At 42.2% G+C, this 27,713-nt stretch overlaps 1 protein-coding gene across 1 annotated transcript; it reads right to left on the reverse strand.

Moving 5' to 3' along the window:
• Nucleotides 1–332: 332 nt before the first annotated feature.
• On the reverse strand, nucleotides 333–26,298 carry TMEM154 (transmembrane protein 154). The gene is made up of 6 exons (XM_044430810.1): nucleotides 26,168–26,298; nucleotides 16,550–16,867; nucleotides 11,607–11,634; nucleotides 10,493–10,578; nucleotides 8,000–8,057; nucleotides 333–3,210 (listed from the first exon to the last, which is right to left on the reverse strand). Exons 1-6 carry the CDS (start codon nucleotides 26,220–26,222, stop codon nucleotides 3,195–3,197), a joined length of 561 nt encoding a protein of 186 aa, XP_044286745.1. The 5' UTR covers nucleotides 26,223–26,298; the 3' UTR covers nucleotides 333–3,194.
• Between the last annotated feature and the right edge of the window lie 1,415 nt (nucleotides 26,299–27,713).

Here is a 27,713-nt window from a genome sequence, read left to right on the forward strand (position 1 = left end):
ACACACACTTTTTGCGGGGTTGGTAAGGTATCAATTCTTAATTTTGCTTAGCCAGCAAAGGCACTCCCATGCTACTATGAAAAAAAATGAACGACACAAGAGTGATAAAAAGCTTTTCAAAACATTAAGACAACATTGCAAATTTTTAACACTTCATTCCAAAATGCTTATATTAAACTTTATCAAACAGTTTATTACAAAAACAGGTATTCATAGTTTAAAATACTTATTGATCATCTGAATTATTTATTCATTCATTAATTCATCTGAGGCTTTATAGACGATCCATCTACTGGTGTCTTGGGACAGTTTACAACAAATTATTCCCTCAGCAATGCATTTATATTATATTATATTTTGTGCAAATGTACAAAACCCTGAGAACTCCAATTTCCCATGGATCTTTTTTTTTCAGCACCATATTTTAATGTATCATCATTGTCATCATCCTTGATGCTCTTTTTTGCCCATGTGAACATGTGGACAAGTATTCTGGATCTTGCACCTGCAACCATTCAGTAACAAATTTATCTTTACAGTAGACATACTAAGGGAAATAAAAGAGATTACTCACTTAAATCAGACCATTATTTACAGAACAAATATACTATGCTAGCATCATGACATTCTGATAACATATTTTGATAATATCATGTTTCAATTAATAAGGTACATCTACATGCTAAACATCTATAGCCATTTTGGACACATGGACATTCTTAGTTAATGGCTTGGTTTGGTTTTTAAAATCAATTTGCTATCATGTTTCATTATAGTAGAGGTTAAGTAATGCAGGTATAAATAACAGCTAAATAACTCCTATTATAAAATGTACATTGATCTCTGATATCCAGTGGTAGCACAAAGAATATACAGAGGCAATAACATTTTGGAAACAGAATATGGCTAAATCTATGTGCTTTCAGCACAATGTTTTGTGTCAGTGATTATGTTTAGAAATGATAATCCTGTCTGTCCCCTGAGCCATAGATGTTTGCATGCAAACCCCAAACCTTTAATAAGTCCAAAAATTCAACTTGCAGTAATCCAAGCAAATAACCAGAATGACTGTTACAAAAACATGGCCAAGGACATATTTTATTAAATTGGCCAAAAATCTTACATGACATTACAGATACATAAATGATATTCTGAGATCTCATGCTTGTAGGGTAACCTCTCCAAACCTGGCATCCTTCAGTTGTTTTGGACTACAATTTCCAGCATTCCTAACCATTGCCTCTGTTGATGGGAGCGGAAATCCAAAATTCTGGAAAGCACTAGGTTGGGGAAGGCTGTCATACAGTATTTGGAATCTACATTAGTAATTCTTTAAAATTTCCCATGGACTGATCTTTAAATGTGTTGTGCCAGTAAGAAAATACTTAGGATATGGCATGTTGGCAAATATATTTTTGTTGGTGCTTTCTGTGGACATTTCATTTCGAACTAATGACTTTGTAATTCTCATCAACTGTTGATTAAAGAAGTGTGATAGCAGCAATAATCTTAATGTTGAGCTATGACCAGCATTATCAAGGTTCATGATCAGCATGATCTAAACTAGTGTCATGGCTGGTCCAGTCTTACTAAAATGCTAAATATAAAAGCTAAGAGGGCAGGGAGCTTTTGTTGAAAATCAGCATATATCTGTCTACATTGTATTTGCAGCAACTTATTTAGAAATTGCAAAAGTAACCTGCCATGAGGGATGTGGCATATCATCCTTTTATGTAATATTGCTAGATTTATAACATGACAATAAAACAAGTCTTGGTTCATGTACATGCAAATAGGCTGAGTGTAAGTCAAAGCTGTTCTTGAACAATGTGAGGCAAGCCAACTAAGCAAGTAAAGTGGCTTTAAATGAGCTAAGGAGGCAACACAACCTGGTCTAGTGTGTAAAAGTACAAGGAACTAGCCAAATCCGTTGGACATGGATACAAGTGAATGCTTTAGATCACCCCTGCTGAGGGTTGTTAATTCTGACTGGTCATATTATGACTATGGAAATACTGTGCTAGTAATAGGCTTAAACATGGATTCAAGGAATAAGGGGAAAGAGAGGCAGCATCAGCAGTGGATTTGGGAAAAAGGAGACTTGACTGGAAATGAGCAGTGACAAAGGAAAGAGAATCCTTAGCTGGTAATCCAGTTGTTTGCTGCTGCTTCTTTTACTTGCCTCTGGTTTTCTGCTGTAAAAGGGACCCCGAGCTTATTAGCAAATAATGAAAGCCTTGGCCCCATGTGGGTAGGAATGGGTATCGCGTGGCCCTCCAGCAGAGTGGCCAAAAAACGGAAACACATCACCCAGGAAGAGGGCAAGGATTTACACAAGTTTGCACGTGCTGATTTCTACATCTAGAGGCAAACTTGCCACAGGAACTTGGGCCCTGTGAAGTCCACACAGAATTTTAGCTCATGGAAGACGGAAAAGAGATGGTGATCATGTAGGTAGACAAAGACTTTGCTGTCTCTCCCTTAATAAGAACAGAACAGCACAAGTGGGAAATTTGGATTCCACCCAGATACAACTAAGTCCAGTCCTATCTAGTGCTTAAACTATATAATGATGCTATCCACATAAACACAGTAGCAGCACTGCAGACTCTCATGGTTATCTACCTGTTCTATATCCTCTGGCTGCCCCTGGTTGTTTGAAATGCTATTTGTGTGACGTTGGCTTGTAGAACCATTGTGAATTCTGCTGCTATCATCAGTAGAAATCTGTGTGAAGAATCACCATCATTACCAAGGGAAAAAATTAAATTTCACTGACATAAATTGCATTTCAGAGCTGAGATTTAAACACAGAAAAGAAATTCAGATTCAAAAGCACATTGACCTTTGTGCTTATAAACATTTGTGTAATGGACAAATGTGCAAAATATCCCATGCATGTGTGTTGATCAAAGGAACAAATGAATTGCAATGAGAAATAGCTGGAAAAGGATTGCTCTGCTCTCTTCCCACTCACTCCTTCTGAATTTCTCAGCAGTAACAATTAATTTCAGGACCTTTGTTTTGCAGAGTTGATGTTGTCATTACATAGAAGAAAACTGGCAGGAAAGGACAATGACACTAGTACCCTTGGCTTTTTGAGGCGAAGGAGATTCATATTCAGCTTTCCTAGCTTCTCATGAACTGGAAGGTCTGTGTGTCTCTTCCTTAATCCATATAACACCATCCTGACTTCAAGATTCGCCATCACTGTGTAAACATTTAATAAAAGAATTAACTTGCATCTCAACACTTGAGCACTCTGTTTTTGTAATACACTCAGCTAATTATTTCTGCTTTGTGGTCAGTTCTTGATCTAGACAGGTCCAATGCCATACAACTGAGAAAGACAGAGTATTATGGGATGAACCCCCATTGAGGTAAATGTATACAACTGTTTGAGTTACGCAAAACCTACTCTTGTATGAAAAGAGCCTTCATAATCTGCAAATGGTGGCAAGTTTTGCAATTAATGCAAGACTGAATGGGGAAATCTTGTATACTTACACTTTCCAAAAGCAATTCACATTGGCACAGTGAGATAATCTGTTTTCTCCAGTTTTCTCCCCTTTTCCAGTTTTGCCAGCAACCAGAGCCAATTAAGACTGATTGAGGACCAACTCAAAACTCACAAGCCCCCTAATAAGTCTATGTCTCTTGAGTTCTGGGCTGCAATGGCACGGGACTGCTATTTCCTTCAAGAATGCATTGCTATGAGAGCTGCTGATATCTTGTGCTCACTTGAGCAGTGATTGGTAGCTTTCCTGAATTTCACCCTCTCCTTGATTTCTGTTAACACATGCTGCTTTCTGTTCCATCCACCTGGCCTTTGGTTTTGGCTGTCTATTACTGTCTCTTTTCTGACAACAATGAGGAGGAGGGCCAGGATCTCTTCTCAATCATCCCAGTATGCAGGACACAGAACAATGGGCTCAAATTACAGGAAGCCAGAACAATGGGCTTAAGTTGCTTCCTGACTGTTAGAGCAGTATAGCAGTGGAACCAACTACCTAGGGAGGTGGTGCATTCTCCCACAGCGGAGACACTCAAGAGGCAGTTGGACAGCCATAGGTCAGGAAAGCTTTAACTTGCAGTCCTGCACTGAGCAGGGGGTTGGCCCTGAAGGCCGTACAAGCCCCATCAAGCTCTATTATTCTGTGATTCTAATCCAAGCCAGCATGTGCACGCACTCTGGCAAGATTCCCAGGCACACAGGAGAAGCTGACCGTCTTGGTGGAACTGATAGCTCAGCGTCTGAGCACGATGTGAAGTTGGCTGACAGGGCTCAAAGCTCAAACTCTGATAACGGAATTATTGTTGTAATGGACAGGCCTGCACCTGCAGCCCCAGTTTCTTAGTACCGGTCTGAGCCTGCTCTGGGTGTAAGTAGTTCAAGGACAGCCATGGGGCCCAGTCCCCCTGATGGTGGGAATGAAGAAGAAGAAGGACAAGCACATCCTGAAAGAGGAGATTTGGAAATGGGTAGTCCCTCAGATTGAGGATGCCAGCCTCCTGAGGAGATGGACCCGGGGGCCTGTCATCACAACCACAGGCTGGCCCAATAAGGAGCTCAGAGTGCAGGTACACCTGGTTCCACAGCACCCCTCCTTCCTGAGACAGGACCAGAAGGGTTCATAAGTAAAGCTTTGGGTAAAGGGGGGGCAGAGAGGGTTCAGCATCTCACTTTGTGTATGCTCAGAGACTTATGCGTGCTTAAAGACTTCTGTGTAGAATAGGTAATGGGCTGGATGAGGGCCAATAAACTGAAGCTCAATCCAGGCAAGACAGAGGTCCTGTTGGTGGGTGGCTTGGGCTCCGGAGTAGGTGACTTGGACCTTGTCCTGAATGGGGTTGCACTCCCTCTAAAGGACAGAGTCCACAGCTTGGGAGTGCTCCTCGACCCAGAGCTTTCTTTGGAAGCCCAAGTGATAGTGGTGGCGAGGAGCGCTTTCCTTCAGCTTCGGCTAATCCATCAGCTGCGTCCCTACCTGGAGATCGACTGCCTAGCGACAGTGACACATGTATTGGTTACTTCCCAATTGGACTACTGTAACACTCTATGTGGGGCTGCCCTTGAAGGCAGTCTGGATACTTCAGATGGTGCAAAACAGAGCAGCCAGGTTGCTGACGGGGACTGGGTGTTACTCTCACATAACCCCAGTCCTCTACCAGCTTCACTGGCTCCCCATCGAAGTCCGGGCTCAATTCAAGGTGCTGGTTATCACCTACAAAGCCCTTAACAGCTTGGGACCTGGATACCTAAAAGAACGCCTGCTTCCTTATTTGCCCTCCTGCCCCTTGAGATCAGCAGCAGAGGCCCTCCTCCGGGAGCCCTCCGGAAGAGACATCAGGAGGCAAAGTACCCAGAGGAGGGCTTTCTCTGCAGTGGCGCCCCATCTGTGGAATGCGCTCCCCAGAGAGGTCTGCCTGGCACCGTTATTATTTGTTTTTCGGCACCAGGCTAATACCTTTTTATTTAAAAAATATTTTAATAATGTTTAATATCTGTAGGTTTTAATTGTGCAGCCAGGGTGTTTCCGGTTTTTAATTGTATTTTGTACTATGTTTATTTATGTGAGCCGTCCCAAGGCTATAAGAGATGGGACGGCATACAAAAACTCTAAATAAATAAATACATTTACAAGAAGTGCTGGAGAGTCTGGGGAAGGAACACCTAGCTGACGACACCCATCAGCAACCTGAAAGTGAATTATTTTTGAAAAACTTGTTCCACAGCCTCAGAGGCTACAAAAGCTTTTTACAGGACATTCTCAAGATTCTACTATATGGATTCAGCTCCATATTCGAATGTTGGTGGTGGAAATGGCCCAGCAGAATATAGGTTGGCATCTACTGGCAGATCAGTGAATGGTTTGCAGTGGATTAGCAAGCAGTTCCAACCCACTGACTCATCCACAGTGGAAAGGTTTTCCCCTCCACCCAAAATTAGGCTGTTGACACAAAAGGTTGATGGAAAACAATAAGCAAAATGTATATCTCTTTGCCTGAGTATTCCCCAGCTATAAAATGGATTTATGCCTGCAAAGATTTTTTATGGCTGACATTAAGTTAATTCCTTATCCTTAGTATTCCTTACCTGGAAAATATGTATATTTTTAAACTGGTTGCATTAGATCAGGCTTTTGTGCAGCTTTGCTGGCGAGTTTTAGAGTGTTTGACTTACATCCTTGAGTTATAGTAATGTGAACTAAAAATTACTAAAAATTGAGTTCAGATTTTCAGTTGCAGGTTATCCTAATGTATGACTAATGGGGTAAGTAGCTTGAAACTCCCTAGCCATCATCTTTTTACTTGTGACTTTGCTCCTCTGATCCACTATTTTACAGCTGGCTCTGTTTATTTATTTATTGCTTTTATATGTCTCTACAATAGTCCATATCTGGGCTCTAATAGTAAACCTCAGCATTCTAGTTCAAAAAAACAGAGTAGAACTCCCAAACCAAAATAAAACCACTGCACTCTAAAGATCCATTCCCACCAGCCCAGCAAAACAATTAGAGCCTAGCTTTAACAGTCTGAAAACACTTGCCTGAGGAGTTACCTCTTCCTCAACCTGTACTAACTGGACACTCCAGTTACACCTTCCTATGAAAGAAAATGTCTGCTCCTTCTGAAATTTAGTGGTGTGACACTCTAACATATGGCCAAAGAAGTGCCTCCTAAGAAACAGCATGAGAGACCGTTGCTTTTGCATCTCGTGCTGCTATTCTCTCAGGAATGTGTGCTTTCATCTGAAACCCTCTGTGCCTTTCACCTTTGCAAAGCATATATAATTTCAATTAGTTGTAAGAAATGCTGGACACAAGACACACAATAGTCTGCATTCATAATAATGTAGAGCCACCTAGTGGTAACAACCATTCTCCCCCCTCCCTCGATTTCCCCCACTTTGCCCTTCTATCTACACAGCAGACACTCAGGAGTGACATTTTGCCTGGTATTCGGAAATACTGCAGCTTTAAAATGCAGTAAGGAGGATGCAGTCAAATATCAACCTTTTACCCATCTTCACCTAAGGATTTGTTGCTTGTGAAAGGTGTATTGGTCAAGGATAGACTTCACAAGTGTTTGAAGTGGGAGTGGGGAGTTCAAAGGCCCAACCGGATCCCTCTGGATGTCTTGGACTACAATTCCCATCAATTTTGTTAACCACGTAGAGAGCCTCAGCTATTGGGAGCTATATCAGTCAATCAATCATTATCCACACTGGCTGGGATAGGTAAGATGCATATTGCAAAATATCTTGATGGCTACAATTTGGGAAAGGCTGGCCTAATTTTAGGGCATGATTCTGTGCATGTTTGGGCTGAAAACAATCCTACAATTCCCAGGATGCTGGGAATCTAATCATGCACGGGATTCTAATCATGCAATCCTACACCTATCTGGGAGTAAGCTTTATTGAACTCAGTGAGGCTTGCTTCTCATTAGACTTGCATAGCATGGGGCTGTTAGCTTATTTATTATAACAGTCACTCATGTGTCAAGCCAGTGAGCTCAGCAGAAAGGCACGAGGGGTGCTTCCAGACATAGGGCTCCTAGTGCTAGCAGTTCGAAAACATTGTGCAGCTATTCATTCGTGGTTTCCTTAAGAGATTTTCTGCAAGAGGAGAAAAGATAGAAGAAGCAGTTGAAAATGTGGGAGGGTAATGAATGCCAGGCAATGATGTCCTAAGTACAGACACACATGCTAATGTCATGTGGAAGAAGCACAGCCATAGTGTGACAAAAATCCTAACTTGGAAGAGCCTGAGGATTAAGGAATACTCTTTTCCGAGAAGATATTAAATGCTCTCAAAATGAAGTTCCAAAGAGATTAATAAAATCACACACTAGTAACACACTAGTAAACCTATACAGAATAAGAAACATAAATTCCAGGGTCATCTGAAGATGATGAGGACGAGGAGATTCAGTTTTTGATCTATTACCCTTGACAGTGGCCCTTTCAAAAGTACATTTGGAGAATTATATGTACCTTGGGTTAGTGTTGTAGTCTTTTTCTTCTTTCACAGGAGGCAAATATTCACATTCAGCTAAGAAAAGATCAGAGCAGTGAAAAAATTAGCTTTGGGAATTTTTGAAACGTGTGTTCAGAATAGCAGTGACTGCATGGTGGACTCCAACAGGTCATGGAGATTGTTTTTCATTTGTAATTTTATGTCTGCAGCCATTATTCCATTTAAGAGCCTTTATAAATGTGTTAAAAACCATAGCAATCTTAGCTTTATTTATTTCAATGCATATCTGTATCTCTTTCTTTCTTTCTCTCTCTGAATGTGTGTGCACAGATACACTCACATACAGAGAGAACAAGAGAGACAGACAAGACACACACGCACACCCAGTGCCCATCTCTAGCATGTTGCCTTTGTCAGAAGCTAAAAATAAAAGGATAATAATAACCTAGCCATCATACAATTGTTTATTACCACATCTCTATTCTGCTAGATTACTCCAGCTGGCAGATTAGTGTGTTGTTATCCTTTCAACACTGTTGCTGGGTAGCACCCTTCAAGTAGAGTCACGTTGGTGTGACATGCCCACTTTGAAGACCACTGGCAAGGTCAGTGCCCAGCACCAAAGCTCAATAACAGCTCTGGGTCTTTGTTGGATTGGGATGATGGGTTCACTGCAACTTGCTGTGGTAGATAGAAAGGTGGTGTGCCAGACCTATGGAATGATAATTCAAAATGAGTTAATCACAGGTGCCACTAAGGAGAACTGATATGGTCATATCATTAAATTCTCCTGCCCACACTGCTGCTGATAGGCAGACTATAAGCATGAAGGCTCTTAATACTGCCATTAATTTGTGTACCAGATTTGCATAGCATTGTGTATCTGTGCAAAGGAAGAGCAGTAGCGCATTTGCAGCCCAAGGGCCAAATTCCATTTTGGAGAAGCTTGTGGGGGCCACATCCCAGCCATGGGCAGGAAAGAAGGAAAGGGAGTGGGGCCAAAGGCAACAGCAGTGGTACTGAGGTATTGAAAATACTAGGATATTTGGTTTAAAGCTCTTACTGCTTTAAGAAAGGATAATCAACCTTTCAGACTGAGGAAGGAACTCTGAAAAAGTCAGGAAACCAACAAGCAATTAATGGCTAGGAAAAGAGGGACTGGTCCTCCAGGAACTCTGGAAGGCCAGAGGAACCTCAGACAGGTAGGATTTGGCCTACAGGCCTGAAGTTCAACACCCCTGCAGTTGAGAGTGAAGAGAAAAGTGATCAATGCTCAGGCAAACCTTCTCCAGAGCAAAATACAGGAAAAAAAACTGAATGAGGTATAAATAATAAGATTTGGCAAGGATTTCTGACTCCCAGGTATACAACAATGAAAGCATGCTGGCCCAACATGAAGGGAGTGGGAAAAACCCAGGAGTGGATTTTTGTATGAAAGGACTTATGATCTGACTTTTAGTTGTGATCAGGATCGCCTGGACTGAATACTCCGTCCCCCAACTTGTAGCGTGCCCCCACCTGCCTGAACCACCATTTTTTATCAAGTTCTGGTGGATGCCTTCCAGGGGATCTACTATACACAAAAGAAATCTACCAAGTCTGCAGTCTGACCTCTCCTGCGCTAGATCATGATAATTTTATAAGCAATCCCAGCATGGATTTCTTGATTTCTGCGTATTTTTCAACCCATTTCTTTTTCCAAAGGCCAAACAATTTGTGGCCAGTTCATACAGACTGATACCACAGTGTCTGTGCCAAGAAGCTTGATTTACTATACAGTGAACAAGGCAAAGAAGCACGCAGATTGGAAAAGGGGTCCAGGAGACACAGCTATAAGAATAATTGGATGTGCTCCATTCTCTTCCAGATTGGACAATCATTGCAACTAGCCATCTGTTTAAGAAGGAAACAATGATTTCATTCCAGGTTACAGAGGGTAGCTAGCCAGCCTAAGACAACTGCAGGAAGGGAATGATGTGGTCATAGCAACATGCCTTTCAGATGATCCCAGAGGCAGCTCTGCAGAAAAAGCAGGAGCAGCCGCAAATCAATCACAGTAAAGTATATTACAAAAAAAAAAAAAAAAAAAATGCTGCTTCTGCCCTGCCTGCTCCCCCACCTCACCACAAAATATGAAAACGCCCACCAGACACCTGGCACACTTCCAGGGTACTCCCATATACATCTATGCAGAAGTACATAGGTTCCATTGAATTCAGTAGGGTTTCCTCCCAAGTAAGTGGCTCTAACGTATCACAAACATTTATATTTTCAAAATAGAATTATCATAAAAATGGACCCCTTTGTTGATTAACTTTTGTTCAAAACAAAGAGCCCACAAAATATATTAAGACAAATTCTTTCCTTCATATGTGCTCCTGCTACCATTTCTGATTATTGGTAAAATATATATTTTAGAACATTTAGCCAAGACAAGCGAGGGGATGAGAAATGGAGGAGGACACATTAAAAAGAATAAGTTCTAATAGTAGGATGGGATACATGCATACCATTTTGTTTTAAGCTATTCATCCATTTATCAAGCTCTTCCATCTCTATTTCCATAACAGAGGGTGTGTCTTCTTCAAAAATAGGACTGAATAAGAAAAGACAACATTTGTTTGGACCATGCCATTTAGAATTCTTTGCATTCAGACAGATATTTTCAAAGTGTGTTTTATGGTGTCTGCCTCTAAAGCTTTAGCTGTCAGTGAGTTTACTTTAGAAAAGGGCACCATCCATTATGCAAAAACAATTGGACCAATGAATATTCCCAAACAGGCACTTAAGTTTGACTGTGTCCTTTGATTTAGCCATGAGATGTTGCAAGTTCCTGCTAACCCCTAAAGCAGCATCCTAGGGCAGAAATGTACATTTCTGCCCAGTTAGCCTCCAAGTGGAGAGAAGCCCTTGCCAGTGCAAAATTACGCCATCACTTTGGCTATGGGGTCACTCTGTCAGCTCTTGAGATCAGCTGAAAGGTGACCTTCCCTCAACCCTAATTGCCCTCACTCCTGAAAAACCGAAGGTTACTACTGTCCATCAGTGAGAGGGCCCCTGCTTTGCATGCACACAGTCCCAGGTTCAGTCCTGATGAGTAAGAACTCCAGCCGGAAATGCTGGAGAGCCACTGCTGGTCAGTGTTGACAGTGCTAACCTAGGTGGATGCCTGGTTTGCTTTTAAATCTCCCAGCAGAATGGGAGACAAGGTACCTGCAGCTCTTCCAGAACTCTTTGGTTCTGTAGTCTCTCTGCTCCCACCTGATCCCCACTCACACCAGTCCTTTCCACACACCCAGGAAGGTCACAAGATACTTGGCAACTGAGGAAAAGAAGACTTGCATCCTGCTAGCCAACACCACAACCTCCTCTCTTTCACTCTCAGCTGCTGCAAATGCGCCTCAATCCAGATCAAGCAATAATCTGGAGAACGAAATATTATACTATGTGGGAATTACTGATATAATAACACAACCTTCCCTCCACCCCCTGCTCTAGGATGGGGCAATTCATAATCTTGCCATTTTGGAGTCTATGTGGCTCTCAGCCATAAGAAAGGCTCAACAAATTAAAGCCAGAAATCACCCATCAAATAACAAAAAGCAGTATCTGTAGATCTCTTACCTTTTACAGTTTTCGCTTCCTAGTTCATCTTAAATAGAAAAAAAATGCATTTTAGGAAAAAGTAAGATGGGATATAAACAGATACAGCTAAATAGTTCATTCTAAGCTCTCAACAGCATACAGCACACTAGAAGACAGCACACCTGTATCTTCAGCTTTCTTCTCTTCAGTCTGGAATCAACTGGAAACAAGCAGAAAAGCCTCAAGGCAGCATGTATTTTCCCCCTCCAGGCGTTCCCCTTTGGAAAAGCAGTGGTGGAAAAACCACTCCCCCCCGCCCCGCCCCAGCAAAGCAGTGTGGCAACTGTCCTAATATGACCTATGTGACCCACCATTTCGGAATCTTCATGATTCATACATAGAGTGAGGCTGAACTGGTCCACAACAGAGAAGAAAGTCCACAGCTGGGCAATACTTTTATGAATCCTATCAAAATTCCACAAAAATGTGCAAGCTCTGAATTCTCCAGAATTCTGTTAGACAATACAGAAAGCAGATGGGGGGGGCAATCCAAACAAATATGATCCAATGTTGTGGCCATGAAGACTGCAGCTTATTGATCTGATTTGTGTTCACAGCATAGGAGTCACCACCAATAAGGCCCTCTTTCACATCACCACCAAACCTTCGAACAGGTACAGATCAAAATGAAAAGGGGGATTCTCTCAAAGATCTTAAGACCGAGACAAGCTTATATTGAAGGAGGTGCTCTTTTAGCTAGTTTGGTCTCAAGCCATGTATGTTTAGGTAGATGCAGCCCCAAAATGTAGATTTGCAGCCCAAATTAGTGGTAAGCATTTCTCAGTTTCATCTCCTGTCCCCTGCCCTTTTGTACCACCCAGTCATCTTCTGGAGAATGCAAAAGCTTGCATGCTTGTGAAATTGTGGTTCATCTTTTAAAATGTATTGCCTAACCATCATAGACTTTGTGTAACCCTAAGGAACATCTCACCAAATAATAATGGTGGGACTGAGTATGGATGTTGCATTCACATTCCAAGCAGTTTCACAGGCTTTTTTTCCCCATCTCTTGACTGACACGAGAACATGGGCATGCGCACAGGTGTGTTGAAGCTGCATTGCCCAGGAAGGTAAGATTTGTGTATCCTTCCTAGAGCTCCATTCCACCCTTGTTTCCTCTGCTTTGCACATTATTGTTTGCAGAACACAAATTACTTGCACTGTGCAGAGAAGAGGGCCAGATGGGAGTCACTTGTGGATTTCCCATTTCCTGCAGGTGAATGCATGCTGTGCCCTGGTGCATAGCCATGTACCCACATTGTGGGTGTCAGACCTACTCAGTCCTGTGGGATGTCTTCTGCTCACAAGCACTGCACCAATGCTCAGCTGGATCACGCCTCACATTTTGGAACAATTGCCAGGATTAAATCTCTTATCTTTATGGATTATTATTAAATACATGGTAATAAAAGGGGGGAAATGGGCATATGAACTAGAAGCAAGATAGCGACAGGCAATTAAAAAGGATTTTTAAGCTCAAGTAGAAATTAGTTGCTGAAGAAGCCATTTAGGTACATTAATATTCTGACCGTAGTCTAGCAGAGCACAGACTGGAAGCAATGAATTCCTTGAGGATAACCGGTTCCAACAGTGAAAGCAACATAATGAGAAGTCAACAACTGCTATAAAAATTGTTTACCTCAACCCAGCCTAATGCTGCCCATGTGCAGCGTATCTGCTTTATGAACAGAGGCTGTAGGAAGTTATAGATAAGGGGCAAGATTTTAAAAATGCGCAGTAACATAGAGATCTGTAGAGGATTAGAAAGCATTTGAAATCAGAGTGACAAAGGAAAAGGAGTAGAGAATAATTGCTAAGAGAGACATAGGTGGATGAAAAGCTAGATGGGATAAAGGCAGAAAACCACATCCATTGGTGGTTAGGATGTGGTATTAAAGCAGGTAACTGTCTCAGAACAATAGAAGGGAAATGTGTGCTTTTCTTGAACAGGGTATAGGAGGAAAGAATGAGGTGATTTTTAAATTATTGTTTAAACAAGTGTGTCAATGTGTCTTTTCCCAGCGTCAACATCTGAGACTTGAAATACATCTTGTCCACAAGGCCTCGAACCTAGCTGAAAGTTCCACCAAGAATGCTCAGGTATTCTACAGGCTGTATATTAATCTAACCATTCCTATTCTGTTCCCATGCCACAACCCTTGGATTGTTTCAATAAATTTATATATCACTTTTTAAAAACATAAAAATCCCAAAATGGTTCACAAGATAAAAGCCTAATAAATGGCTTACAAAAATCAATAACAACATGCACTGCCCACTCTCAGATCTCAGAAATTCTGCAATGCTTGTCCTGTCCTGAACTGAAGCAAAAGTTCACAAAGTATGATGGGACTCAGGAAGACATCCTGGAGTTGCAGAACCACACACAGCCCTGTGTGGAGATCACATGAGACCCTGACTCTATGCAACTCCTCCAAATTCCCACAGATCCTCCTGAACAGCACAACCCACTGCCTAGATTGCTGGCTTCCGAAAGGGACAAGCCACTGGCCCAGGGCAAGTGAGTTTACAACTCTCAGTAGAGGGATTATTAGGCAAAAGGTTCAAGGGCCAGGTCTACAAATCTATGCCATATTTGCATATGCTAATTGATATCTATGTAAGCAAACCCATAATTTCTACAATGTAGTTTGTAGAACAAAAAGCCAGCCAATTCATGTATCATCCTGTGAGAAAGGAAATGTTACTAAGTGTTAAGACAATACCAAAGAAAGAGTGAAATACAGGGTTAATTGAAGTCTCTTAAGGGCAAAAAGCCTGAGAATCGAATCATGTAAACAATTGTACTAAGGGAGGCACTGCTTTTTACATCAAAGTCCTGAAAAATACCAGAGAGGGTAAAAAATAGGGGACAGTGGTAAAACTGTCACCCTCAGTGGAAGAGAGCAGATAATGGATTACTTTATAACTGGCAGTAAAGAGTCTGAAGAGAGGCCTGTTCTCATTATCTCATCCTCCCCATTTTGATTTGAGAAGCAATTTGGCGTCCAAGAAGAATTCTCAAGGCCACTTTGCCTTGTTGAACTTTTAGAAAATAGTGCGCAGGCTTAATAGGTTCATGAATAGTAACTGACACACCTCTCATAGGTAATAGGCTCATTAGCATGAACATGGGTTGTATGTGCAAGGGGGGGGGTCATATCAAGGGGTAGTATGATGTAGGCGGACGGAGAAGATTGTGCCCTCTGAGTAGCCCAGCCAACGCGACCAGGAAAAGGGATAAAACTGAATGTTGTGCGTGTGAACAGCGCACTACCTGTGTGGTGGGCGCCCGCTCTTGCAAGAACAAATTAAACTTCTCTGCTTGTTACTTTGCCTCCCGTATCGTCACTGCTTGGATTCTACTGGATTTTTTTATATCTTACAATCCAAATCACCTTGAATGATTTTTTCAAACATGCATCTTTAACCAGATGATCCAAATTCAGCAGTTCTTCTTCCATTACAATTAATTAGCACCCTCTCTTCCTCTTTCCCTCTTGGAGGAAAATTGTCCCCTCCCCATGCACTTCAGCTATGAAAAAGTCCTTCTACTGGTGCCGATGTTTACTTTTCCTCAAAGTCTAATTGTCATAGAGAGGGCTTGGGAGTGCTCTTAGTGGGGGGTGGGGTTGACCCTCTCTCCCAGAGAGACAATTCTCCCTGAAAAATCACCCCCTGTGTGGCCTCTAACGAATCCTTAGTAAGGAGAAGTGGAGAGGGGAAAGTGATGTTGGACTCCCGCTTCCATAATCCTTAACCATCTGTTATGTCGGCTGGACTGGAGGGGAGCTGGAGTCCCACAATGTCTGCAGAACCATGGCTTCCCTACTTCGGAGATGGGAGCCCAAATCATGAAAAATGGCCAGAGTAAATTATCTGTGGCCCAATATTCTTAAGAGAATGATGAAAGATCAGTTACACTGATTATAGGTGTTTTGGACATGAGAGAGAAACAGTGGACACTGAGCACATGCAGGCCAGGTTAGGGATTTCTTATATTCCCAGGACTCATGTTTGGCTGAACAATGATGTGGGGGAATTCAGGCAAATACTTAGTTTCTGGCACATGCTCAGCATGTTAGGTAAGAAAATAAGAAGAGCCACACTAAATCAAACCAAAGGCCTGCTTTGTCCAGAATTTAGATGCCCATGGGTAGTCCAGAATCAGGACATGAATGAAACAATACCTACCCTGATATATAATTCAGGAAACACAGAGGCATACTGTTTCTGACACAGAAGGCAATATGCAGTCATCATGACTAACCAATGGTAGCCTTATTTTCCATCAATTAATCTCATCACATTTTTAAGGCAACTAAGTTGGTGGCCATAGACATGTGGTCCCAATATATGCTGAAGGACAAGATGTTTCATGATCATGAAGCAGGACCATTATCAAGGATCTACAAGAAAGCATCTACTATTTTGAGAACATAGAAAACAGAGAGGGTTTAGGGAGCAATCTTATGCATGTTCAGCATGCTGGGAATTGCAGGGCCTTTTCCTATTAAGACATACAAAGGATTGTGTCCTTGAAAATACAGTCTTCCCATCTCATCCTCCATGTGTTCCCTGAATGCAGGGAGAGGAGCTGTGTTAACTGCTCCATCCCCATGAGCTTCACATGACGGACCAAAGACAAGAAGAAGCTTTATGTGTATCAATTATAGGTTCATAGGGCCCACACTCATAATCAGGACCCCTAGAATGATCATGGTTTCCACTTGCATGCAACTCCCCACTCTCTTCTTCACCCCACTCAGAGACTTCACCATCCGATTCCTCCTTTCTGCAGTCACTGATAAGCCAAGAGGATTGTACAAAGCTTAGGCACAATTCAGACATGACTTCTGCCAGCATGAGAGTCTACTCTCCCCCATTTGTTCCAAAACAGTTTTTCTCACACCAGTATTTACCTTGTTTGGAGTCTTTTTGCTTGCATTGTCGTGAAATGAAGATGGCCAACAGAATCACAAGGATGAGCACCAGCACCACGGGGATTCCATATATCAAAGCAGGGTGTGGATCTTCAGTTCCTTGGTCTGCCATTGCTGGTGTTGTTGGGCCTCCCGTTTCAGAGCTGTTGGTTTTTGCTAGCATAGTGGTATCCTGCAAGTGTTGGCCACTAGTTGCCCAAAATGCAGTGGATATGGTGGGTTCTGGGGCTACTGTGTGAACAGATGATGGTGGGCCACCCCCTGAAGATTCTCCCTCTGCTGTTGTAGTTGCTGTGCCTGCCAAATGGAGAAAAACAAGAGCTACAGCTTGTCAATTTTACTTGGGAAACCCTCCTCCTCCCCGCCTGCCAGGCCAAAAACCACCCTAAAGATCCAGGGGGAAGTACCATCTGCTTTGCAGGCCTTTTAAAGACAAACCTACAAATTGCTTTTTAATTATTTGTTTGCAATAATTAATTGGGGCAGGGAAAGTTTAGGGGGCAGCTTCCCCCAAACCACCAACGGCTACAGGCTGTCCCTCTGCACCATTTTAACTTAAAGTACCCAAGCAGCATCCTTAACCACTCGACTTTCCACGGGCTTAGTGTTTCCTCAAGTCTCCCTTTTCTTGCTGTATGATGATTTATGCTTACCCTTTCCACAGAGTTTTGTTAAGGCTAGTGAGATGTAAACCTGAAAGCAAACACTCGGCAAATATGAGTGTTCAGTTGCATATCCAGTTGGCAATAGTACCAAAGCACTTAGGAAAATGACTTCATTCATGCTATCAGCAACTGATCTTCTGCTGCCGATCGCTTCCATATTTTCCACCCAAATGGCATGACATTTACTTCTATTCTGCTTGGGCATCTACAGAACCTCTTGCCAGCTAGCCGACTTGAAGGAAATTCCCCCACCCTCTGACAAGCAGGACACACAGCACCACACAGATTCCTATACTGCAGGTCTCATTCCCACAGCACTTTTTAATGCTGGTCAGTAATAGCAGCATTCTCTTTTGAGCAGCGTGAAAGACTCCTTCTGTTTCTAACCTTTTCCATATGCTGTACAAGGAAAAGAAGGCTTCTCTCTCAAGCCCTCTATGCATGCAAGAAGATGGAAAAATGGGGACTGGCAACAGCCTCAACCTGCCCAACCTGATTCTGTTTCTGCTGATCACACACTGCCACATTTCAAAGAAAGTACAGAAAGGGCCTGGCTTTATAGGAATGAACACATTCGCCTTTCTGTTATTCCCATCCATCAAGTCCTATAACAAAAGGATGAACAAATCAAACCTCTTTGAGAACTTCAATGTGTGTGTGTGAATAAGGTGGTTTCTTTATTAAGGACATCATCTATATTAAGAAAGTTCTATAAAGAGAGGTCTCAGAGTGTGAAAAATAGCCCACAGAAGCTATCAAAATGTGAGACCTGGAACCTTTGAAAAAACAAGTTATCTTACTGAGCAGCAGGCGATATTTATGAATATTCTGCCTCTCATTTGACAACAAACTCAAAGCAGTTGACAAAAGAATAAAGCAAGCAAAACACAAACAAACAAGTCCCCCACATGCACACATATTGTGTGGTTGGTACAGGGATGGTACATGGTTGGAGAACAGCCAAAGCAAACAGATAAGTTTTCAAAAAATGCCATCAGGGCGACCAAGGACAATTCCATTGCATAGGCAGGCCAGGACTAAAGAATCACAACAAGCACCCTCTCAAGCATCTTGCCTAAACAGGGGGTAGTCACCACCAGGTAATAGGTACAATCCTCCAGATTCAGGGAGTTTTTTCAGGATTGGTCATACCACCACCTCTAGGGAGTGCCACCTCAAGCAAAGATGCATTCATCACACCCTGGACCTGTCAATCAACCAGTTCAAATAAGCAGTGGTAGGATGGGTCAAGAAGACATGTGGACTGAACTGCATCAAGCATCTTATGCATATCCTCAGGCACCAGAGGCTGACACTTATTCCAAAAGACTGAGTAAGATTGTGCACTAGACACCTCATTTGGACCAGCTACAGCACCAGCACTGAGATAATCATGGTGAGGAAAAAATTTATTCTCAAAATACCATACAAATTGCCACAGCAGGCCTCCAAGTTTTGCACCATTACATTTGTCAATGGAGATGTTAATAATCCCCATACTGCTGAAAAAGCTCTGCTGGACAGCTACTGAAGGATGCAGTGGAGGCAATGAAATAAGCCTTCTTCACAACCATCAGTGCCCAGCAATAGGTGAGATTAAGGACTCTAATGCATATTCAATCAGACTCACGTTGTGCCTTATGCCACCTGTCACCTGGATTTTGTATATGCCCACAAGTATTGGCCAATAAGGGCCTGCAATAATAGATCACTCTCTCCAAAGTATCAAATTCAGAAGGCATTCCGAAAGCTTGATGTTATGGTTGGCGAGATGTAAATATTTGTTCCTGCCTTCAAGATAAGCACATACTTCAGACACTTTATAAATTAATTGCTCCCAAAATAACTCTGGTCTAAGCTGTTTCATTCCCCCAGTTGTGCTGCCAGACTCCAAGGGAGGGATGGGGATGAGAGATAAAAATAAGCAACAGTTGGCAGCTGCAACATACCAATATTATAGGAAAAGATCTCAGAAGTCTGCAACCTACGTGACTCGGCTGGTACCTTTCTTCATCTTTATTTGAGGATGAAGTCATTGTGTCAAACGGGGTCACTAGGCTACATAAAATAATAATAATTTCACTGCAAGGGCAATATAGACACTTTGTTAGAGGATTCCTCAGGGTCTGAAAAATTCAGCGACATGAATGCCGGCTTGAACTCCCTACAGGAACCGCAAACACAAAGCTTCCCCACAAAGTTAAGTAAAAACAAAAGAATATCTATAAACCTTAGATCAAGTGCTATCCAGGAAGGTCTAAAACTAGCATCTTGGGATAACGGTTAGGCAAGTGGTGGGCAATTTGTGCTTCCCAAAGGTTTTGGCCTACAAAGCTCGTGAGACATAGGCAGTAGAAGCAATGGTGTGGGATCTTGAGAGCTGTAGGTGAAAATATCTGAAGGTTCCCATTCTTCAGCTAGACCTTTCTCATTGATGCAAGGACAGCTCAGGGGAGTGGGGGATTTTCTCTGGCATCAGAAGTTTGAGATATGTGGAAAGAGTTTCTTACATGGCAAATCATTCCAGCCTGCTGTTCCCCACCTGCAGTGGTGAAGGCTAGGCAGATAGGGCTGTACCACATGGCAAGGAAGAGGTAAGCAAACACTTCTCTCTTTTGCTCACGTTGCTTCTAAAATAATATTTGGCTGGTTTTGGTGTCCTAATAAGTGCATGCCTATAGCACTAAGGAAGGTTCTTCAATAACATACTGTATGTGCCATTCAAGTCACTTCTAAAAGGAAATGACACACAAGTCCTTCTTTGTCGCTATGCCAGAAATAACCTTTCTAGAAAGAGAATAACTGTTCTTCCATTTTAAAAGAAACTTATGTAGAAGAGTTCTAATGCAAAGCAAGCCTCATGCCAATGAGTCCAATATGCCTTTCTGTTGGCACAATCAGGATACCATGCCCTGGAGAATTTCTGAGTTCTCCCTCCCACATCCAAAGGAACACAGGGATCTGAAAATGTCTAAATGTCTAGGATCATAAATGAAATCAGTCACCTCTTTGTGAAAGAAAAAGGATCAAACATACTTGCCCAGTGCTGGATTCCTGGTTCTGGTTGTTAACACACTTACTGCACAATCCCCTGAGGTATATTTTACTCAGAAGCAAGCCCCACAGTGTTCAGTAAGGCTTACTCCCAGGGAAACTTACAATCTTAATCCTGGAGATTTGCCTGTATCATGAACTAAACCAATTAGGCTTAAGTGTATCCATTTCATTTATTTTCTGCCTCCTTGTCTGATTGCCCAAGGGTCTGAGCCATGTGCCCTGCTGAGCATCACACCGCTGCAATGGGACTGAGGAGAAGTCCATATGGCACAGGAGGACTTGTGTTCAGACTCTGCGAGGAGCTGGGCCCTTGAGAGCCGTTTGCAACCTCTCTGAAACTACAGGGAGCAGCTGTTCTGGCAGAACCTTCTGCCTCTAATAAAGCAGCTACAGAAGAAACAAGAGGGGCGAGAGAAAGCCTTGGCTCTCTTTTCATAGTGTTGTCAACATCTCTGCAATCTAATTTTGTCCCTACCATGTCCTGCCCACTAGCTGGGTCTGCTTTCTTTCCACTCAGGAGTGCCAGCACTGTAAGGAACTCTTTCTGTCCCCTCATATAGGCTTTGACTCATTCCGGCTCATCTGTTGCAGATTCAGTTCATTCTGCTTTCTTCTGACTTTTGTCACCCTTGGAGGTATGCAACACCAATTTCCACGCAGCAGGTTAGGACACACTTCAGATATTGGACTTGGCAGCCCAAACAGCCAGATCAATCTGGCCCAAACAGCCAGATCGGTGATGAGGGAAGTGTCTCATCACTAAGAAGCACAATACAGAAAATATGGCTCACAAGTCTGTTATTGTTATTAAATTTTTAATTTATACATTGCTTCACATCCCCTTTACCCTGTCCCTGGCAGTAAATACAACATGAATTTATTAAATAATTAACAATTTGTGCTTTTTCATGGCATGCAAAATCCACTGAGACAGCTGCCTCACTTTGCGTATTGACTGGGCCTCAAAAGAGAAACACTGTAATTTGAATTCTCAATAATGTTGAGGTTTAAAAGTTTATTTATCATAACTATTATTTTTTATGTATTTCTTCTGCATAGGGCATAGTCTTAAGTTGGTTTTGTGTGTGGGGGTATGTGTATGCGTATGCACACACATATGCAGTTTCTTGAAACAATGTCTTTGAGTGTAACAATAACAACTGTGTGAAACATGAATCAAACACACATAAAGGTTCTTTTGTTTTAAACCATAACTCAGGGTTTTAAAATATCCGTATAAAACTCTTGTGTCTTTAGTCCTTCATCATGGTCAGGTATTTGGAGATAAGCCAAGCCAAACATTATAAACAACATATACTGTATGTAATATATTTTATAAAGAATTTTATCATTGGTTTTTACTGTGTTTGCTTTCATTGCATAGCTTGTCCTTATAAGGCAGCACATATTCTGAAGAAAAGACGAAAAGAAATAAACATAGGCTATTTGATACAGATTCCGGTAAGCAATAGCACCAAAAAGACCAACAACCCAGGAATATTTTCAAACACTGTAGTGGCTAGACCAGCTTGGGGAACAATGTGTTGGGAAGTATACAACCTGGCTGTTTCAAAATTAGATGTCTACTTTCAATTCTCAAAAGGCTATTTCTGTCTAAACGGCAAATCCATTTTGGGCAACACCCGAGGCACCTCTACTTCAATGTATATTCCAAAGTTAAAATATTCAAATTCATTGTTTCTGGAATTTGCTTGAGCAAGAACTGTTTATAAGCATTAGTTCTCTGTCACAAGAACTTCCTTGGAATGCTTTAAAAAGCTTAGACATTAACCATGTCTTTTGTAAGAATGTGGTAGCAACATGCAACAGCTCCACAGTTCTTTGCAGATGACACCTTCTTGGATTACTTTGCTAATGCAATGTGCTGAACATTTCTTAGCTGACAGAACCCAAAATGAATAACAATAAAAATACAAAAAGTAGCAGATAAAAGAATGAAAGGGATGGTAAGTAAATAAATAAATCCAAGTATAACAGAGGAAGCAAAAAAGGTGGAGGAGGCCATGATAGACTTTTTTCCTGCTGCATAAAGGATGTGGGGGGCAGTTATTTAACTTCTGGACAGAATAGTAGAATAGTCTATGGAGGCTATTCTACATGTTGGATTCCACTGCCACAAAGTCCTCTTTCCAGTAGCCATCTACCTAACCTCAGAAAGCAGGAGCACCCAGAGAAAGGCTTCTGAAACAGATCTCATGTAATAGATAGGTCCATGTAGGTGAATCTGGGCCTTTGAAATATCCAGGTTGCAGGTTATTGAGGGCTTTAAAAAAGTTAAGACCAGAGCTTTGAGCTTAGTGTAGAAATAAGTTAGTTACCAGTGGAATTCTGTTAATACTGTTACAACTTACTCTGGCTGGTGGCATGGCTTTATGTGTGGAATAGAGCTAAAAAGTGTGGGATGTGGATACTTTATGTGGCCCTGTCTGATATGTGCTGAGATGAACAGTTCAAACAGCACCGTATAGGACTCTGATGAGAAGGAAGGACTCCCTGGAGAAAACCCTAATGCTGGGAACAATTGACGACAAAAGAAGGGGACGGTGGAGGATGAGGTGGCTAGATGGAGTCACTGAAGCAGTCAATGTGAGCTTAAGTGGACTCCAGAGGATGGCGGAGGACAGCACAGCCTGGAGGAATGTTGTCCATGGGGTCGCGATGGGTCGGATGTGACTTTGCAACTAACAACAACAGGACTCTGAGCCTGGATATTCTCTGCGTCTTGATGGCAAACCTCTGTACAATCTCTCTCAGTAGTTTCACATAGATGTTCTATAGCACAGGAAACAAATACAGCTGATGTTTCATCTTCCTAAAATGCAGTCCTTCAGCACCAGCTTCTGGACCTGACCTTTTAGGATCATAACATCCGGAACACAGTGCCCCCAAACTCCAGTCTGAGCAGCCAAACCAAAAGAATGCCATGGTCAATGGGAACCATTGACACAGGCAAAAATATCAACGAAGACTCTCCCTGCTACTTTCATTGAATAAACTGTTCATCTGGGTGGCCACACATTCCTTCTCCCAAAACTCGGCTGGAAACCAGATTGGGAGTAGTTCAGAAAACAAGTATCACCCAGTAATGCATGGAATTGACTACTGACCACTTTTGCTTGAACCTTTCCCAAGAAAAGGAAAGTTTTCCTTTCATGTCATGGGAAATTATCTGGGATCCTGAGAAGATTGTTTCCCTCAGGGTGGCTAAGACCCTTCAAACTAGCATCAATCACCACCCAGATCCATCTGCAATACTTCAATTCTTCAATTTCTCCTGGTTAGGCATAGTCAGCCAAGATGGATAAGGGGTCAGCAGACAAGAGCGAGGCCTAATCTCTCCAGATATGCAGTCCACATTCTTGAACAATAATAGAAACACAGAAACAGAATGAGTCAGAGGGGCCTCCAAGATCATCTAGTCCAGTGGTGGCGAACCTATGGCACATGTGCCGCAGCGGGCACACAGAGCCCTCTCTTTTGGCATGCGAACCAAGTCACCCCAGCATTGTCCCAGCAGCTGAGCATCGGATAACAGCACACATAGGGGCCATGCGCATGTTTGGAAAGGAGTAGCGGCACCAGGCAATGACATCATGAGCCACATCTCATAAGCCGCAACTCATCCAAGCTTTTGCATGGCCGGTCAGTGTGCTGCCAAGGATTTATATATATTTGCTTGGACTGGCTGTGAGTTGTTTTTTCTAAACTAAAACCTCAGTATTCAGGTTTTATTGCAGTATTGGCACTTTGTGATTAATAAGTGGCTTTTGGGTTGCAGTTTGGGCACTCAGTCTCTAAAAGGTTTGCCATCACTGATCTAGTCTGACCCCCAGCTCCAGTTGGCTCTGCTCATGACACACCTACTATACACATGTCCATTTTTATAGTACAACAGGACTCCCATATCTGCTGGTTCACTCTTATCTGCAGTTCCAGGCATCTGCTAGGAAGGCTTGGAACCAATTGGCCTGGATAGGGGGACCTTGCTGTATTGACCTGACAATGCTTTAGCAACATTCTACATTCTTTGTCTAAATTGAAGTCTACATTGGAGCAGATGTAGGCCGTTTTATCTGCACAGCATACAGTAGGAGTCACAGCAGGCTACCAAGGACTTTGCCAAAGCCCTTTGAGGAGGAAGGCGAAGTCCTTGGTATTAGGCTCTGTTGCACAGCACTGTATAGATACATTTGCAAAAAAATAAGGATTTTACTGAAATTGTCACCTCTAAGTAGATTTTCAAAGGACTCTTAACTAGAGTTATGCTTACTCTGAGTTTTTCTCTACATGTATTCCAGTTGCCTACATACCAAACAGTCCTGAAAAGCTTAGCAATCATCATCAATCGCCTGTGCCAACTCCAGTTCCACAGATTGAGTGATATCCCATGATCCCTAACCACTGGCCATTTGGGCAGGGCTGACGGGAGTTGTGCTCCAAACCAGCTGGAGGGCACCATGTTGGGAAAGACTGGACGAGGCCATTGGTAGGAACCTCAATCATGTCTGCAGAAATTTCAGAAAAGTCATCTGAAACCATGAGTTGGATCAACCAAATTAGTCCTCCAGTTCTACAGAGGTCAATAGTCTCCTCATCAGAGAATGACCTAACAAGGACAAGGGGATTACCGGAATTTCTCTCACCCCAGATCCCCCTTTGTGTGATGGATGATGGTTTAAATATATTTCTCCTCTAGCAAGAAATTTCACATGGCTCTCTGGACCTTGCTGACTTTCCCCACTTCAGTACCAATGCCACTTCAGTACCAATGCCACCAATGCCTCCCCCTACCCCCCCCCACACACAATACAGTACCACTTACCTTGAGGAAACATGGATTGTGCTGAACAGCAGGGAGAGAGAAGCTCTTTTTTACAGGATTGTAAAATATAAGCAAAAACACACTGATTAGCTAAGTTTGTTTGACATTTGAAGCCATGCAAAACAGAATAAAGAAAGGACCAATAGATCCCATTTAGAGCTTTGTGGCAATACAAACCTTGGTAGGAAATTATTTCATATTCATAGCACCTAGAGATCAGGAAACCAAGTGTCCCTCCCACTTTTGGGGAAAAATTGTTGGATTTAGTCACCATGTATTTAGAAAGTCCTTTTACAGACAATTATTTCATATGTGCAAACAAACATAAATAATGATCAACCTCTTCTATAAAATGTGTATGATGAAACACTAATCTATCAGACATAAAATAAAATTAGAATATGTTCACCATTATTCTAATATGGTAAGTAAATACACAAACACAATTTCTACTGTGTCTCTCTGGAAAAAAAAGAGAAGAGAAACTGTCTGGATTACACCGTCTTCAAAAGCAAGGTTGCATGTTAGATAGTTCTAGGGACTGAGTCACTTGTTCATTATAGTTAACTGATACATCTATCTATAATGTTAACAGATAATCAGTGCTATTTTACTTGCCCGTGAAATACTAATATGCCAATTCCCTCCTTTGCATGTTTACTTAGAGACAATTCCTGCTGAGTTCAACAGGACTACTCCAAGTAAGGATATGCAGAGTTACAACCTTAGCAACAGAGGACTTACAAAGAAAGATAAGCATCTTAAAATGGAGCATAATGGGTCAGAAAACAAAAGCTGCATATGCATCACAACACACCTCAAGTTTGAAGCTCAGACTAGATTGATGGGAAGGAAAACCAGCAAACACTGGGAATAAAAGTTGAAAGAAAGAGTGCAAGTTTGTACAAACTGCCTTCACAGGGAGGAAATTTTCTGGGTGTGACACTTCAAAACAGTTCTATAGCCGGAAGCATAAAGTGTGTTTGTCTATATAGTTCTTCAGAACAATGCAAAGGGCATGTTACTACTTACCAAAGCAGGCGCTCGGCAACAGAAATAAGAACAACAGAAAATTGGGTTTCTGCATTTTACTCTCTGTGGTCAGGTACAATACTCTTTAACTTCTTCCTCAGCTTTGCAGAACATGCACATTTCCTGTTTCCTGCCGTTGCAGTAAATGTGTAAGATGCCTGAAGGAGATGCACTAGGTTTGATTGCTTCTAGGAAGTGATGTCATTCAGTTTGGGCCTGTCAAGAGAGCAAGGATTGCAAAAGGTTGCTTTCAAAGCTCTGATTCAGCTGAGAACACCAGTGAAAGCTGCCTGTGAGAATCTTGCAATCCTCTCTGGTCTTTCAAGATGGGATGCTTTCCCAACCACATGACACACACACCAATTTGGTAGCGTGGCAGATATGTTCTGGGTCCTTTAGATATTATGCACCAACCTTCCGCCATTCAGATGTGTCAGACTGCATATTTCATTATCTTCAGCCACCATGAGCCCAGTGAGTGGCAAGGACACCCCCCCATGTGTGTGTGTGTGCGCGCGTGCGCGTGGTGTTGCTGGTTAGCCTTTCTAGCTGCTTGAACACAGATATACTACCTTGGGATGCCCCCACCCAATCCCATTTTCAAGAAAATCTCATCAGAGAGTGCATTCTCATTAGTAACTTCCGTTACTTCAACTACTTTCAACTAAGTTCAGTGTTACCTAGAATTTATGTAGCATATTAGAGAGTTTTAAACCCTTCACATATTCAGGGAACTGGACAACCGCTCTCAGGATTATTTTCCCACACTGCAGGTGCAGCTGAGGACAGGAATGGCTGGATAATAGCACGGCTGAGTCAGGCCACCAAGGATATAAATGGCACTGTGGGGTTTCAACCAATTTAGCATTTAAATGGCCCCTTTTTTGCAAATTGCAAAATGGTCTCCTATTTGTATTGCATTTGTCCAAAAAACAATCAGGTATGCCAGCATCATTTCTATTAAGGAGGAATATCTGAAATCACTGATATTGATAAATTACTAATTTGAGAGTAGATTCCCATCAGATGACTTATTATTATTATTATTATTATTATTATTATTATTTAGATTACTGTTGAGCTTGAGGCCACACAGCAATCCTGTAAGATATGTGTGAATTGTCTGTCGCGGCTATGTTTTGCATGCAAAGAGTCGCAGTTCAGTGCCCAGCATCTCCATGTAGGGCTGGGAAAGAATGAAATTCTTTCCCAGATCCCCTGCCTCTTTATAAGGTAACTTCTTGTCATCCTTTTCCTGAGGCAGCTTCCCAGCCCAGTGTTGCACAGACTGCCTTGACAAAAGCAGTCCTGCGCCCTTGTGTCATTTGCTATGTGTGCATCGGATGAAGGAATGTCCCCACCCAACGTCTCTCACTTCCAGAGTTCCAGAGGCTCCGCACAATGTCAAAAGGCAAGGTTGTTTTTAGCAGTCCCACACACTTGCCAGAGACTTTTTGTTTTACAGCAAAACAGAAGTGATGAAAAGTGATACTTTGGGCAAGCATAACATCCTGCCAGGTGCTTCGGAGGCAGTATGTGGTGATAT

This window comes from Varanus komodoensis, unplaced genomic scaffold (genome assembly GCF_004798865.1).
Source record: "Varanus komodoensis strain SLA01 unplaced genomic scaffold, ASM479886v1 scaffold21, whole genome shotgun sequence".
In the NCBI taxonomy this organism is placed as follows: Eukaryota; Metazoa; Chordata; class Lepidosauria; order Squamata; family Varanidae; genus Varanus; species Varanus komodoensis.

Coding starts and splice junctions, on each gene's coding strand:
- TMEM154 (XM_044430810.1), bottom strand. CDS start 26,222: ATGCAGAAACCCAATTTTCTGTTGTTCTTATTTCTGTTGCCGAGCGCC. Junction 10,579..11,606: donor GGAAGCGAAAACTGTAAAAG/GTAAGAGATCTA, acceptor TTTCTTATTCAG/TCCTATTTTTGAAGAAGACA. Junction 8,058..10,492: donor GAATAGCTTAAAACAAAATG/GTATGCATGTAT, acceptor ATCTTTTCTTAG/CTGAATGTGAATATTTGCCT.